This window comes from Rattus norvegicus, chromosome X (assembly GCF_021556685.1).
Source record: "Rattus norvegicus strain SHRSP/BbbUtx chromosome X, alternate assembly SHRSP_T2T, whole genome shotgun sequence".
Lineage (NCBI taxonomy): Eukaryota > Metazoa > Chordata > Mammalia > Rodentia > Muridae > Rattus > Rattus norvegicus.
In genome coordinates this window covers 35,475,416-35,487,604 of record NC_141554.1, presented here as the reverse complement: position 1 = coordinate 35,487,604, position 12,189 = coordinate 35,475,416, and the positions used below count along the sequence as shown (strand labels likewise).

Sequence of the window (12,189 nt, the reverse complement as noted above, 5' to 3'; positions counted from 1 at the left end):
GTATTCTTGTACACAAAACAATTAGCCCCTCAGTGAATGGTAAACTACACTGCCATTGTTAGGAATATAGATTCCTAACACCCTAGTATAGCGCTTTAGCATCCCCCATATTCCCTTACTCAAAAATTTAGTAAGTACAGCCAGAAAAACTTTAAATATGCATATTTAGTAATGAAATTCCCAAAGAAGATAATCCCCTTGGTGATTGATGATGGTACCTAAATGTTTGTTTAGAGATCATTCTGATTCCAGTTATAGGCTCAGGTGAACTCCCAAGTGAATGAGCCATCCCATCAGTGAACCAACCCCACCAGGAGCAGAAAAGTTCCTCATCTTAACAGAGCTCACAATTTGGTTGAGAGAGAGAAAAATAATCACTCAAGGATGTAATGATTTCATAACTTAAGTATACAATGACCACATGCAGAAATAACACATGTATGAGCCATTCAGTGAGCTGGGGAAGAAGCCACTGAGGTGACATCAAGGTAGGTCTTTGAAGTAGAACAATACAGCCTTAATAGGGAGAGAGGTGGACAAGCATCGAAAGGCATGGTGTAGCCAAAGAGGATGATAATCTTTAATACTTTCTGGTACTACTAACTAAATGAGGATCTAGGCAGTCACCAAGCTGAAAGTAAAGTTGTTAGTCTAAACATAGCCCAGTATCTTAAACATCTATGCCTATTTTCATAGATGAAAATAGTTCATTTCCTAGATAATCTAGATACATACTTCAGAGGTCCTACCTATATCATGCTGGATAACAGGCCTTATTGAAAAGAGCCAGCAAGGGTGAACTCTAGGGGGAAGCACTCCTATTTTGAACATTTTCTAATAACTGCTCTAGATAAACACTGAAAACAGTGGTGCGGGTCCTGTTTGACTGAAGACATTCTCTTAGCAAACAAAGGGGTTTTCCTGAAGGAGATCTGCCTGAAATGTGACTAGGCAACTCTGAACACAGCCTACTCCTGTGACTGCCAAGTATCCCTTCATTTCCTTCAGGATGGGGCCACCCACGTTCTTACCTGCTTCTCTTTGATCTCTTCATCCCCTTAGCAGAGCACCAAGGTTTTTAAGTCTTGAGGCTGCCTTTCTCAGGTCAAATTAAGTTTAGCAAAACACCATTTCTCAATCACTTCTACCTTCCCACCGTCACAGAAAGGGGCGAGCAGGTGCTCATACATGATAAACCCTCCTCAGAGCCAGAACAGAAGCCTCTTGTCTAAGCATATGGTTTGCTCTGCCACTTTCTGGCTCCTGCCTTGGCTGGGTGCTGCAATGGTAACATCCTCTGTGTTTTAAAGAACTACTCCCACTCATCCACAGAAACTACCTCCAAGCCTCTCCTTAAAGCCCTCTTCAATTTGCCTGGCAAGACTGAGAGTGTCTCCTAATCAGTGTAAACATTCACCCCAGTTCTTTCTTTTTGACCACTGCTGAGCAAAGTTTCCCTGAGCTTGCCAGTGCTCAGCCTTCTCTGTATTCCTAACAGGAGTCCCACCTGCCCCTCGAGAGCCTTGCTCCATCCGAAGCCCTTTCTAGATCATTCTACAAAGCTACTAACAGCAGGACAGAGACACCCAGTAAAGTATTACTACATATTACCTCTTGGTGCTTTTTGATTCTTTCCAGAGTGTTCTTTTCCTGAGAAATGAGGGCTTCATTTTTTGCTTGACAAGTTCTTTCAAATTCATTCCGGAACTCAGCCAATTCCTTTTCATATTTTCTTTTCTCTTCCATCCTAACTTTAGTTATTTCAGCTTCTCTAAAATACTTCAGCTATGAATCGAGCAGAAAGACTAAAAATAGTTCCTTAAAAAGAGTACAAATACACCCCTCATTCACTCCATCCCTTAATAAAAAGGGTCTAGATTTCCCCCCACGTAGCCAACGTTAAAGCAGTAGAGAAGGTAAGTGGGCCTGGCTCTCATCAACAGCAGCGAGGACTACAGCTTACCTTCTGACACATTTCTACCTGAAGCTGCTGCTGTATTTCTTTCTTATACTCATTTAACTTGGTCTCTAAAGATTCTAGCTTGGGACGATGTGGAAAAGCTTCTGCAAATTGATCATCGATAAGCTGAAACTTCTCGGCTATTAAAAAAAATAACACAGCCAATTAGGAAATATAAAATCAACTCAGTACGCTATACAAGAGGCCCAAAGCAGACTGTACTAAAAGGGGAGTGCAGAGATGTCTGCTACCTACTTTGAAATAGATTCAAAGACCGAACCAAGCAGAGAGCTAAGTGATAAACAAGTAGAATGCAAGTATCACAGTAGCACTGTGTAGGCAAATAGACACCATAACATTGTTTCAACTGTTCTGCATGTTTGGAAAGATTGATAATAAATTGGGGGGACAAGTATAAATCAATCTCTTCTCAGTTTTTAAGTGCACAAAGCTTGAATTAGAGTTGAATTAAGGTTGACACACATTCAAAACAAGGACTTTAGAAGTATAAAAACTATGTACTTTAATTCTTCTTGTCTTTTACAGATAAGGAGGGTTAAGCAACTATAGCACAACCAGGCTCAAGTTGAGGCCTGCTGACTTTCTCACACCGGATCTTTTTCTAGGAGGCCCTTGGCCCTTAAACTAACCAGAGAGCCAAACCCAATATGAGGCAGAGAATAAACCTGAACATGGAGTACAATCCCATGCACACACACACAAAAATCACCTTCAGAGCACACATGGAAAGAAAAGGATAGCAAGAGTAGATTAAAATACTGAGTGTTTTTTCTGTATAGTGTCCCGGGCTCTTTTTCTTTTTTCTTTTTCTGGAGCTGGGGACCGAACCCAGGGCCTTGTGCTTGCTAGGCAAGCACTCTACCACTGAGCTAAATCCCCAATCCCAATACTGAGTGTTTTTGACAGGCACAATTGTGGCCATGTTTTTCCAGCCACTTATTTTCCAAATAAGCCTTAACCACACAGAATAAGACAAGACTTTCTAGTCACATGGTATCACTGAGTATTTGAAATGACATCAATCCGAGTATAGTAAAAATAACACAGTAGATCTCCAAGAATTGCCTTAAAAAATGAATGTGAAATATTTCACTAATGTTTTTATACTATTTGCTTGAGGAAATATCTTGAATGCTTTGGGTTAAATAATTAAGATAAATTTCACCTGTTTCCATTTTTTAAATGTAGCCATTAGGAAATTTAAATTTTTCTAGTGTTTTGTGTTACTGGAAAGCTCTCATTTACAATGATAACATATTTTGCTAATGGTATTAAAACTATACTTAAGGGCCTAGCTGGAGAATATCGCTTTGTAAATGATGGATACCTTATCTTCCTCTAAGTTAAAAGGCACTACTAACGATGAGCCAAAAAGATGATTAAGCACATCAGTATAGATAACTGCTTTCCATCTCTTTTGACATAAAACCAAAAGGTAGTTCTCCTTTGCTTGGTTGCTGTGACAAGCACCATGACCAAAAGCAACTAGGGAATAAAATGGCTTATATTTGCAGCTTATACTCCAGGTCACAGTCCAGCAGAAACACAGAGAAATGCTTACTACCTTGTTCCTTGGCTTATACTAAATTTTCTAGCGAGAACAGGACCCCAACCTAGAAATGGTGCTGCACACAGTGGGCCAGGCCCTCCCACATTGTACAAAACAATTTCCCACAGACATACCCATAGCCCAATCTGATGGAGGCAATTGTTCAGTGGAGGATCTTCTTCTAAGCCAACTCTAGCTTGTGTCAAGTTGACAATAAAAACTAGATAACACAGGTAGAAGACACTAGAAAAAGGTATTGAGTACAAAATCTCTAGGCCTTGGACCAAAGATATTGGACTCTATCCAAATGGAGGTTTCCAAGTCGAGCTCCTCACTGAGGACCTCAGTTTCAACTATACAATGAAATGATGGGACAAAGACTTCTCTAACTCTTTGCAAACAGTTTATAACATATTGTGGTGGTCTGAATAAAAATACTCCACCCCCCTACCATGGGTTCATATATTTGAATGCTTAGTAACCAAGGAGTAACACTATTTGAAAGGATTAGAAGGTATGGCCTTGTTAGAGGAAGTCACTGTCACTGAGGCTGGACTTTGAGGGTTCAAAAACCCAAGCCAGGCTCAGGAGCTCTTTCTTCCTACAGCCTGCAGATCTTAATGTAGAACTCTCAACTACTTCTCCAGCTCCATATCTGCCTGTGTGCTGCCATGCTCCCCACCATGATGACAATGGACTAAACCTCTGAAACTGCAAGCAGGCCCCAACTAAAACACATTTCTTCACAGCAGCAGAACACTGACCAAAACATATACCAATTTAATGGCTAAAAATAGAGTCAGAGAACACCTGAGTTTCACAGTTAAGACAGGTTAAACTCCACAAGTAAGGAAGAACCTGGATCTTGGCATCCCTATAAGAGTGGACAGTCAGTGTAGCCCTAGAATTCAGAAGAACAGATTATGAGAGTGGAAAGAAATTCCTACTCCCTCCAGCATCACAATTCCAGAAAAATGAATTTCTTTGTCACCTACGTATAGGCAGCATTTTTCCAGATCAAAGAAAAAAACATATATTATGATATTTTAAAAAAAAAAAACAAGGCTAAGTAAGGTGTTATGCATCTGTAAATACTGGCACTCAGAGGATGCAGAGGCAAGACAATCAACAGCTTGAGGCCAGATCCATTTACAAAGTGAATTCAAATCCAGCCAGGGCTAAATAGTGAGATCCTGTTTGTAAAATAATCAAGCAAAAACAAAAATAATAACAAGATAGCTAGCAGAATTGAAGAAAGAAGGTATAATTACCTAGGGACACTTGGCTAGGAAATGTGGTGCTTGTCTGAGTTTCCACATCACAGCTCTCTTTAGTTTGATGATATTCTGCCAACTCCTTTAAGAAACTCATAAGAAAACCTAAACGTATAACATATATAGTTTTGTTTCAGAACATCATTCGACTATTGCTTTATTGCTGTTTATGAGTCGAGTTATAGCATTATCATTTGATTACCAAGGAAAGGTCTTTCCAAGCATGATATAAATCTTAAAAGAAATAGAGATCGCTATAACCACAAAAAAAAATATAAATTTACAAATGGCATAAAATAAACTCAAAAGACAAATGATATATAGGGAAAGACGGATGTCTCATTGTAATGTCAAAGAACTCTTACAAATCAGTAAAACAAAAAAATAGAAAAGACATGGACAAAGTTCACAGGAAAAAAATTTAAATTGAAAAAACATGAATACCTTTTAAATGTTAAACAAATACACAAAACCCATAAGTAAATGCAAATTAATAACATAAGAGAGAGACATTTTCTGCATAACATTGTAGCCCTGGCATAAAATCACTGATAATGTCAATGCTGACATGGGAATCTAGGAGAGCAATTTGTTAGTGTCCCCATATTTTAACCTAGGCATTTTCAATTGACACTGCCTTTAAGTAAGGGCACAAAGTATATATGATACACACTTACTGTTTCTTACAGCAAAAAGCAAGCAACAACTGAGTCTCCTTTAATAAAGATTTAAATATGTTCTTTAAAAATGATCTAAAGTTAAAAGAACTCCTTCATCAGCCAAAATACAATCTTTTATCCCTTTCTACTAAAGATTTTAAAACTCTACTCCCACAGCTGTAGCTTCCTTTAACTTCCATTTACCAACACAATACTCCATTATATAAAAATCACACACTAACTACCTATACTCTCATTCATAATGGGAGTCAGTTCTCTTCTTCCACCATGTGGATCCTGGAAACCGAACTCACATAGTCAGGATTGACAACAGGTACCTTTATGTGCTGACCCATCTCAATGGCCCAAATTCCCATTCTTAACAATGAGAATGTTGGCTCTTATTCTCTACTACCTGTAGACGTGACTGAAATTTCACAATTATTACTAAGTCCTATGCAAATAACTATCACACACAATACAGTCTAATTCAACTGTTAGGCTCCACTAATTTTCAAAGTTAAGAAGCTCAGCATTCTCTGAGTCCAAGTGAGAACATTACAGTAACGCTGTTTGGCCACAGTCTATATTCCATCCAGCGATCACTTAATCTCCTAAATTTGAATTGAAGTTCTCCTTGTACTGATTTTTGCCAAAATTAACAAAAGGTTAATGGTTAGCCAAAGAGAGCTCTACCCTTTGGTACTTGGATGCATAACAGAATTGCTACTCAGTTTCTCTGTGTTCCAGAGATTTTTATCATAGTAAGCTGGTAGCAGATATTAGTCAGATGTTTGCAGAATCAGAAGCACTTAAGTAGACTATGGAAACATGGGCAATAATCTTTTAAAAATAATATAAACATCTATAGTAAAGTGGATTATTCCTAAATATTGTTTCAAGCTCGAAATTTCCTTCTCAATATTATGTCAACAGCTATTAGTGACATAGTCTAAGGAGTGCTTTCTAGTATGGCAGCCATGTAACTGAACTTAAATTCAGCTAAAATCAAGTACACTGTTCAGTCAGAGTAAGTAGCCCTATTTCAAGTATCACATGACCTTAGTGGCCACCACATGAGACAGCAGAGATAGGCATTCCCATTAAAAGCAGAGGTATACTAAATAGCATACTGCCTTAAAGTTCGGAATGTAGGGTCTTATCTATTCATTTACTTAGCAGAATGGGATAAAAGATAGTCATCTTTTTATTTTGAATAATAATTCACTTGAATTTAGACTGCCCAACACATTTGTACAAACTAATCCAGCTTTAGCCTTTGGAAGCTAATTCACTGTGGGACGTAGGGTCAGTTGCCATAATGAAATTCAATAGGGATGACCACCGTTGCAGGAAGCCTAGAACATCTTGTAAGCCAATTTACTCACCTGTTGCGAACATTACTTCTAAGAAACTTGGCAATTAAGTCAAAGACTAATAGCTGGTTGAAAGTAGACATGCAAATGTTTGCTTCTTAAGTTCCAACTTATGAACATCCTAGCTGGGATGGCTAGGCAAACGTCCTAACACAAAAGGCCCAGAGCAACATGTCACAGACTACTTAAAAAGAGCAAATGATGAACTGTCACTGGCAGTCAAGTTGCCAGGTTATGTTTAAGACACAAAGCCCATCACCAAGTGTGAAATACAGGCCAGCAACCATAGTAACAGTATACTATATGAAAGGCCAGTATCAAGGTCAGGGGTGAGGCAACTTATCAAGAAAGTATAAACAATTTACAAAAAAAACCCATAGATATCTGAAAGAAACTACTAATACATTTAAGACTTCATAAATTTCATTTGAGGGGGATAGCTAATATATGAAGATAGTCAACTCACATACTAGTTTTTTTCAGGGGAGGGAGTTACTGCATGTTTATTGTTTTGTTAAATATTCTAAACAGCGGGTATTCTGTAAACAGCACCTTCACGCTACACTCGACTACTGTCTGCAGTGTCCTTCCTTGAATATCTAAGACTTATTAAATAGAGAGAAATGTGAGAGAAATAACCCATTTTTACCAGCATAGTATGTGAATGGTTGCTTATTATTTTCATTCTAATTAAATTTCCTATTCTTCTCCCTGATAACCACAAGCTTCGCATTTTTATAAACAGCAGCACATTTAAAGATCTTGCTATTCCCCACAAAGATGACAGCTCCTACCTTTTTGGTTGTCTTTATCAAATCCTGAAATCTGTTAAAAGAAAATATTTACCTTTATTAATTGCTCATTTATAAAAGTAGCAAATCAAAGTAGATCATAAAAACAATCTTACCAATGATTTATAGAGACTGGATGAAGGGTTAATCCGAATGAGTTGTAGTAAATCCTGCATAGTAAATATCTTAAAGAGAAAAAAGAAAAAAAGATTAAGTAGCTATGGTGGTTTGAATATGCTTGGCCCATGGGAAGCGACACTAATAGGAGTTGTGGCCTTGTTAGAGTAGGCATGGTCTTGCTGGAGGAAGTTTCTTATTGTGGGGGTAGGCTTTCAGGTCCTATGCTTAAGCTCTTCCCAAGAAAAGCGCTTCCTGCTGAAGAAAGTCCCCTCCTGGCTGCCTTCAGATCAAGATATAGGACTCTCACTCAACTCCTGCTCCTGAACGATGCCTGTCTGGATGCTGCCATGCTCCTGGCCATGATGATAATGGACTGAACCTCTGAAACTGTGAGCAGCCCCAATGAAATGCTGCCCTTTGTAAGAGTAGCCTTGGTCATGGAGTCTCTTCACAGCAATGAAACCCTAACTAAGACAGGTGCCCTTGTGGACAAGTTTAAATGATGAAGATGTTACCGAATATAAATTTAAGACTAATTTCAGATTTAAAATAATATTACAGTTAACCCAATAATATAAAAGGAAGGCTTTTATGTTAACAAGTTACAATAAATATATTAAGGTCAAAAGATCAAATAGTTTGTTACTTTTTAAATTACATTTATTTAGTGTATATGTGTGTATTAGGAGGACATGAACATCCTATGGTAAACATGTGAAAATCAGAGAACAATTTGTAGGAAATTAGTTTAATCCCTCTACCATGTGGGTCCTGGGACTCTACCACAGGTCATCAAACCTTTATAACAAGTACCTATATCTACTAAGTGATCTTGCCTGCCCAGATAAAATATCTTAAATGAAATAACCTCCCAATACTAACAGGAATGCAAGAAATGATTAATGCTTTACAGATAACACTCAATTATCTAGTTAACCAGTGGCTATATGAATAAATTTCAGGATCCTTACAGGTATTTAAAAATGTAAATAAACTCAAGGTTTTACTATTCTTATGATAATGACTATTGTGTGCCTAAAACATTTTTAATCACACAATTATTCTTAACATACATATTTCTGTACAGTATGTATCATGTACTAGAACACAGATACAATGTATTTTCAAGTAGTTTCCCTTTAAAGAAAAAGTTCTGGTTGGCATTTATGTATTAGAAACTACTAATGATATGAACTGGCTTAACTATTACTATAATTATATAACTATTACACAGTAAACTATAAAACACTACTAGACAATGAGCTAAAAATGAATTCTTGTTTTAAGCCAGTGTCATATTATGTATATCAGGTTGGCATAAGTCTCACCAAGATTACCTAAAATTTGAGATTACACATGTGTGCCCCCATGCCTACTTTAAAACATAAATTATTTATGCTGTCAAGGTGAATACAGTTGTTAATAAAGTACAGCATATTCAAAGTCAATCATTCTTTAGAATATCAAGATTGTTCATATTTCTTAAAACTTTTGGATGATTACAAACAACACATCCACACACACACACACAAAAAAAACCCCACCAGAAATGAACCCTATTGTAAAAGATAGACTTGATTGACAGACAAATAAGTGTCAATTTGGGATAGGTGACTGCTGCCAACCTAACCGTAGATGAGGGATATTGACAGTGTGGGACAGTGGGGTGAGGAGAGTATTATGAAAACCACAATCAATTGTACTGCAAACCTAAAATCATTCCAAAAACAAAATTCTATTTTAGATAATATACAAGTACTGAGAATGTTTGTTAAATGTGACTTTAAAGTAATTAATAAATTGGATTATTATGTTCAGTGACGGTGAGAACTAATTAAAATCATCAGTGACTAAACCATAAGACATGTGCTTTTATAGTTGGGAACTTTATAGATTTTCTTAAATTACTCATTTTGTATGTCTCTTCTGTAACTACAAAGCAGAGGAATATCTGCAGTAATCTAAAAGGAACACGTTAGAAATCAAAATGTTCTGTCTTATAATGCTATTTAGAAGCTACTCACTGTGTGTAAATCAAAATCGCTTTACCCGTCTACAGTCTGGATCTTCATCTGAAACACACGTGCTGCCAGCAGTGCACTTAGTACACTATCAGTTTCCCAGTCAATATTACAGAAATGGCAGTTACCAGTTTATTAAGCCACGTGGAACGTAACATTATTTTTAGCTCCAAAATATTTAGTGATTCCACACATCACTATTTTACAAAAGACTGAAACACCAAAGCATTAACAACAGCCACATTTGGTACCCATTTGTTATCTAAGAGAGTATGTTTTATGCAGGAATGGCATCAACGATGAACAAGAAATGAAGCCAGCCAGTCAAGGGACAAGCAGGGTAATTATGCAGCACTTCACAGTTACTAGAGGGAAAAACTGTCAAAGGGAAATTCAAAACCACCAGACTTTACCTTTTCTTTTGCCAAACCACTTTCTGGAAAGAAAACAGAAAGTGAATACTCATAGCCACATCTTTGTAAGTGATCTGCCACCAGCGAGTTAGAAGCGCCTATTAGTAGGGAACTCCCTTCCACTGAAATGGAAGGGGGCTTCACTTCTCCACTCAGTACAGGATGCATCAATTCATGAACTAACTGGTTTCGGAGTTGTGTCTAGTGTAAAAACAGGGGAAAAAACGGCAAATTAAATTACATTTCACCAGAATAAACATATACACAGATCTGTCCCATTCACTGAACTCTTTCTAATTTTCAAAACGACTCTGGATCTATAGGCAGAAGGTAGGAACCACTTCTTTCACAATTTCTCTTACCCTCAGTGGACTTGGGCAAAAGCTTTCTTTCCTCAGCTTCCTCCATCACTGTCCACCAATCATAACTTGACCTCTCTAAAAGCAATTTCAACTGTTTGTTATCAGGAAATCCAGCCAAAGGGAAAGTTCTGCCACTTCATCCCAACTGTGGACTGTGGCAGTCCATGAAAGTACTGGTATAGTATTAATCAAAATAAAACTTAGTTGTTTTTTGTTTGTTTGTTTCCCAGGACAGGGTTCCCTGGCTGTGCTGAAACTCACTCTGTAGATGGATCTGTCTGGCTTCGAACTCAGAGATCTACCTGCTTCTACCTCCCAAGTGCTGGGAATAAAGGCCTGAGCCACCACACTCAGCTTAAACTAACATAAGAAGTAACATACAGGCAGAAATCTAGTAAGCCCCAGGAAAGCTTATCAAAAAATAAAACAAAACAAAAAACAAACAAAAACAAAAAACAAAAAACTACTGGCAAGATTTCTCCAAGAACAAAGGCACTTGACATGTAAGCCAGATGATCTGAATCATCTGATACTGGTATCTGAGATGGAGGAAAAGAACGGACTCTGAAAAAGTTGCCTCTGACTGTCACATATGGAAATGTGTGCAGCCATGCATATACACAGGCATTCTTTTACAAAAAGAAAACAAATGCACTATCATATAGGGTATTCATTCATATGTCAAGCCACTGGAAAATAAATTTCTCACCACTGATAAATGAGAAAATAGAGGGTCACAGTAGATAATTTTCTTCATGTTACAACACTGGCTTGCTTATTCATTTGAATTATAAGAAAATCTCCTAAATTAATGAGACTACTAAATTTCAAGTAGTTTTTTGCACATAGCTTTCAAATGTACAGCTGTGCTTAACTTAGCAGCAAGCTGCCTAGATTCTTGAGGTTCTGTATGAAACGAAATATCATTATTTAATACAATGAAGCCTCAAAAGGGGTCTTTAGCTCTTTCTTCTATCCTTGACTATGGTAGAATGACTGCTGCTAAAATCACGTTCCTAGGAGACAAAAATGGCATCTACCCCTCTCTCTACAGTCCCAAGGACAAATGATGTATTAAAGTTCACTCTGGGGAGCAACTGAGTTTATTAGGTCTGCTTACAGAGAAATGAGTGAGGTGTATTATATGTAGGAGTATATAAGCAGTCACAGCAAATGAATTCTCCACCCATTATGACGATTCTTTTCCCAATCTATATACTCTAGCCCCTGCCTGAGAATGGGGCCATGTACAATCAGAGTAGAACTGCAAACAACTACTAGAGAGAAGTGACTGGATATTCAAGAGAAGGTCCCATGGAAGGATGTCAGCCTAGCTTTGATGATCCAGCTCAGTTCCTGAAGATGGTAGGAGTTTGGCTCAGAAAATAGTCCTACACAATAATGGTGTATATATAAGTACCATGACAGAACATGTGATACATCTAAAATCCTCTACTTAAAAAGGCATTTACACTGAACAGAATACACACACTTGCCATTATCAATCATTCACAGCCTAACATGGTAAAGCAAAAAGGAAAGAAGAAAAAGGGAGGATGCCGCATCTTTCACCAACCAAATTTAGAAGTACCTTAATTACATTCATAATATACTGAGAAAATGAGCTGTTCGGTCCCAGCTTA

The 12,189-nt window shown here is 37.6% G+C and overlaps 1 protein-coding gene across 2 annotated transcripts in view; it reads right to left on the bottom strand.

The window, feature by feature from the left end:
* The window catches only part of Ofd1 (Ofd1 centriole and centriolar satellite protein), a 40,769-nt gene that overhangs the window by 24,011 nt on the left and 4,569 nt on the right, over positions 1-12,189 (bottom strand). Inside the window, exons 3-8 of one of the 2 annotated variants that reach the window (NM_001106961.1) lie at positions 10,185-10,385; positions 7,747-7,815; positions 7,634-7,664; positions 4,802-4,909; positions 1,964-2,100; positions 1,612-1,785 (exon numbers count right to left, since the gene is read on the bottom strand). In NM_001106961.1, coding sequence (NP_001100431.1) covers positions 1,612-1,785; positions 1,964-2,100; positions 4,802-4,909; positions 7,634-7,664; positions 7,747-7,815; positions 10,185-10,385 — 720 coding nt within the window. The remainder of the gene's footprint in view (positions 1-1,611; positions 1,786-1,963; positions 2,101-4,801; positions 4,910-7,633; positions 7,665-7,746; positions 7,816-10,184; positions 10,386-12,189) is intronic. The other variant, XM_087599589.1, reaches the window with a different exon arrangement.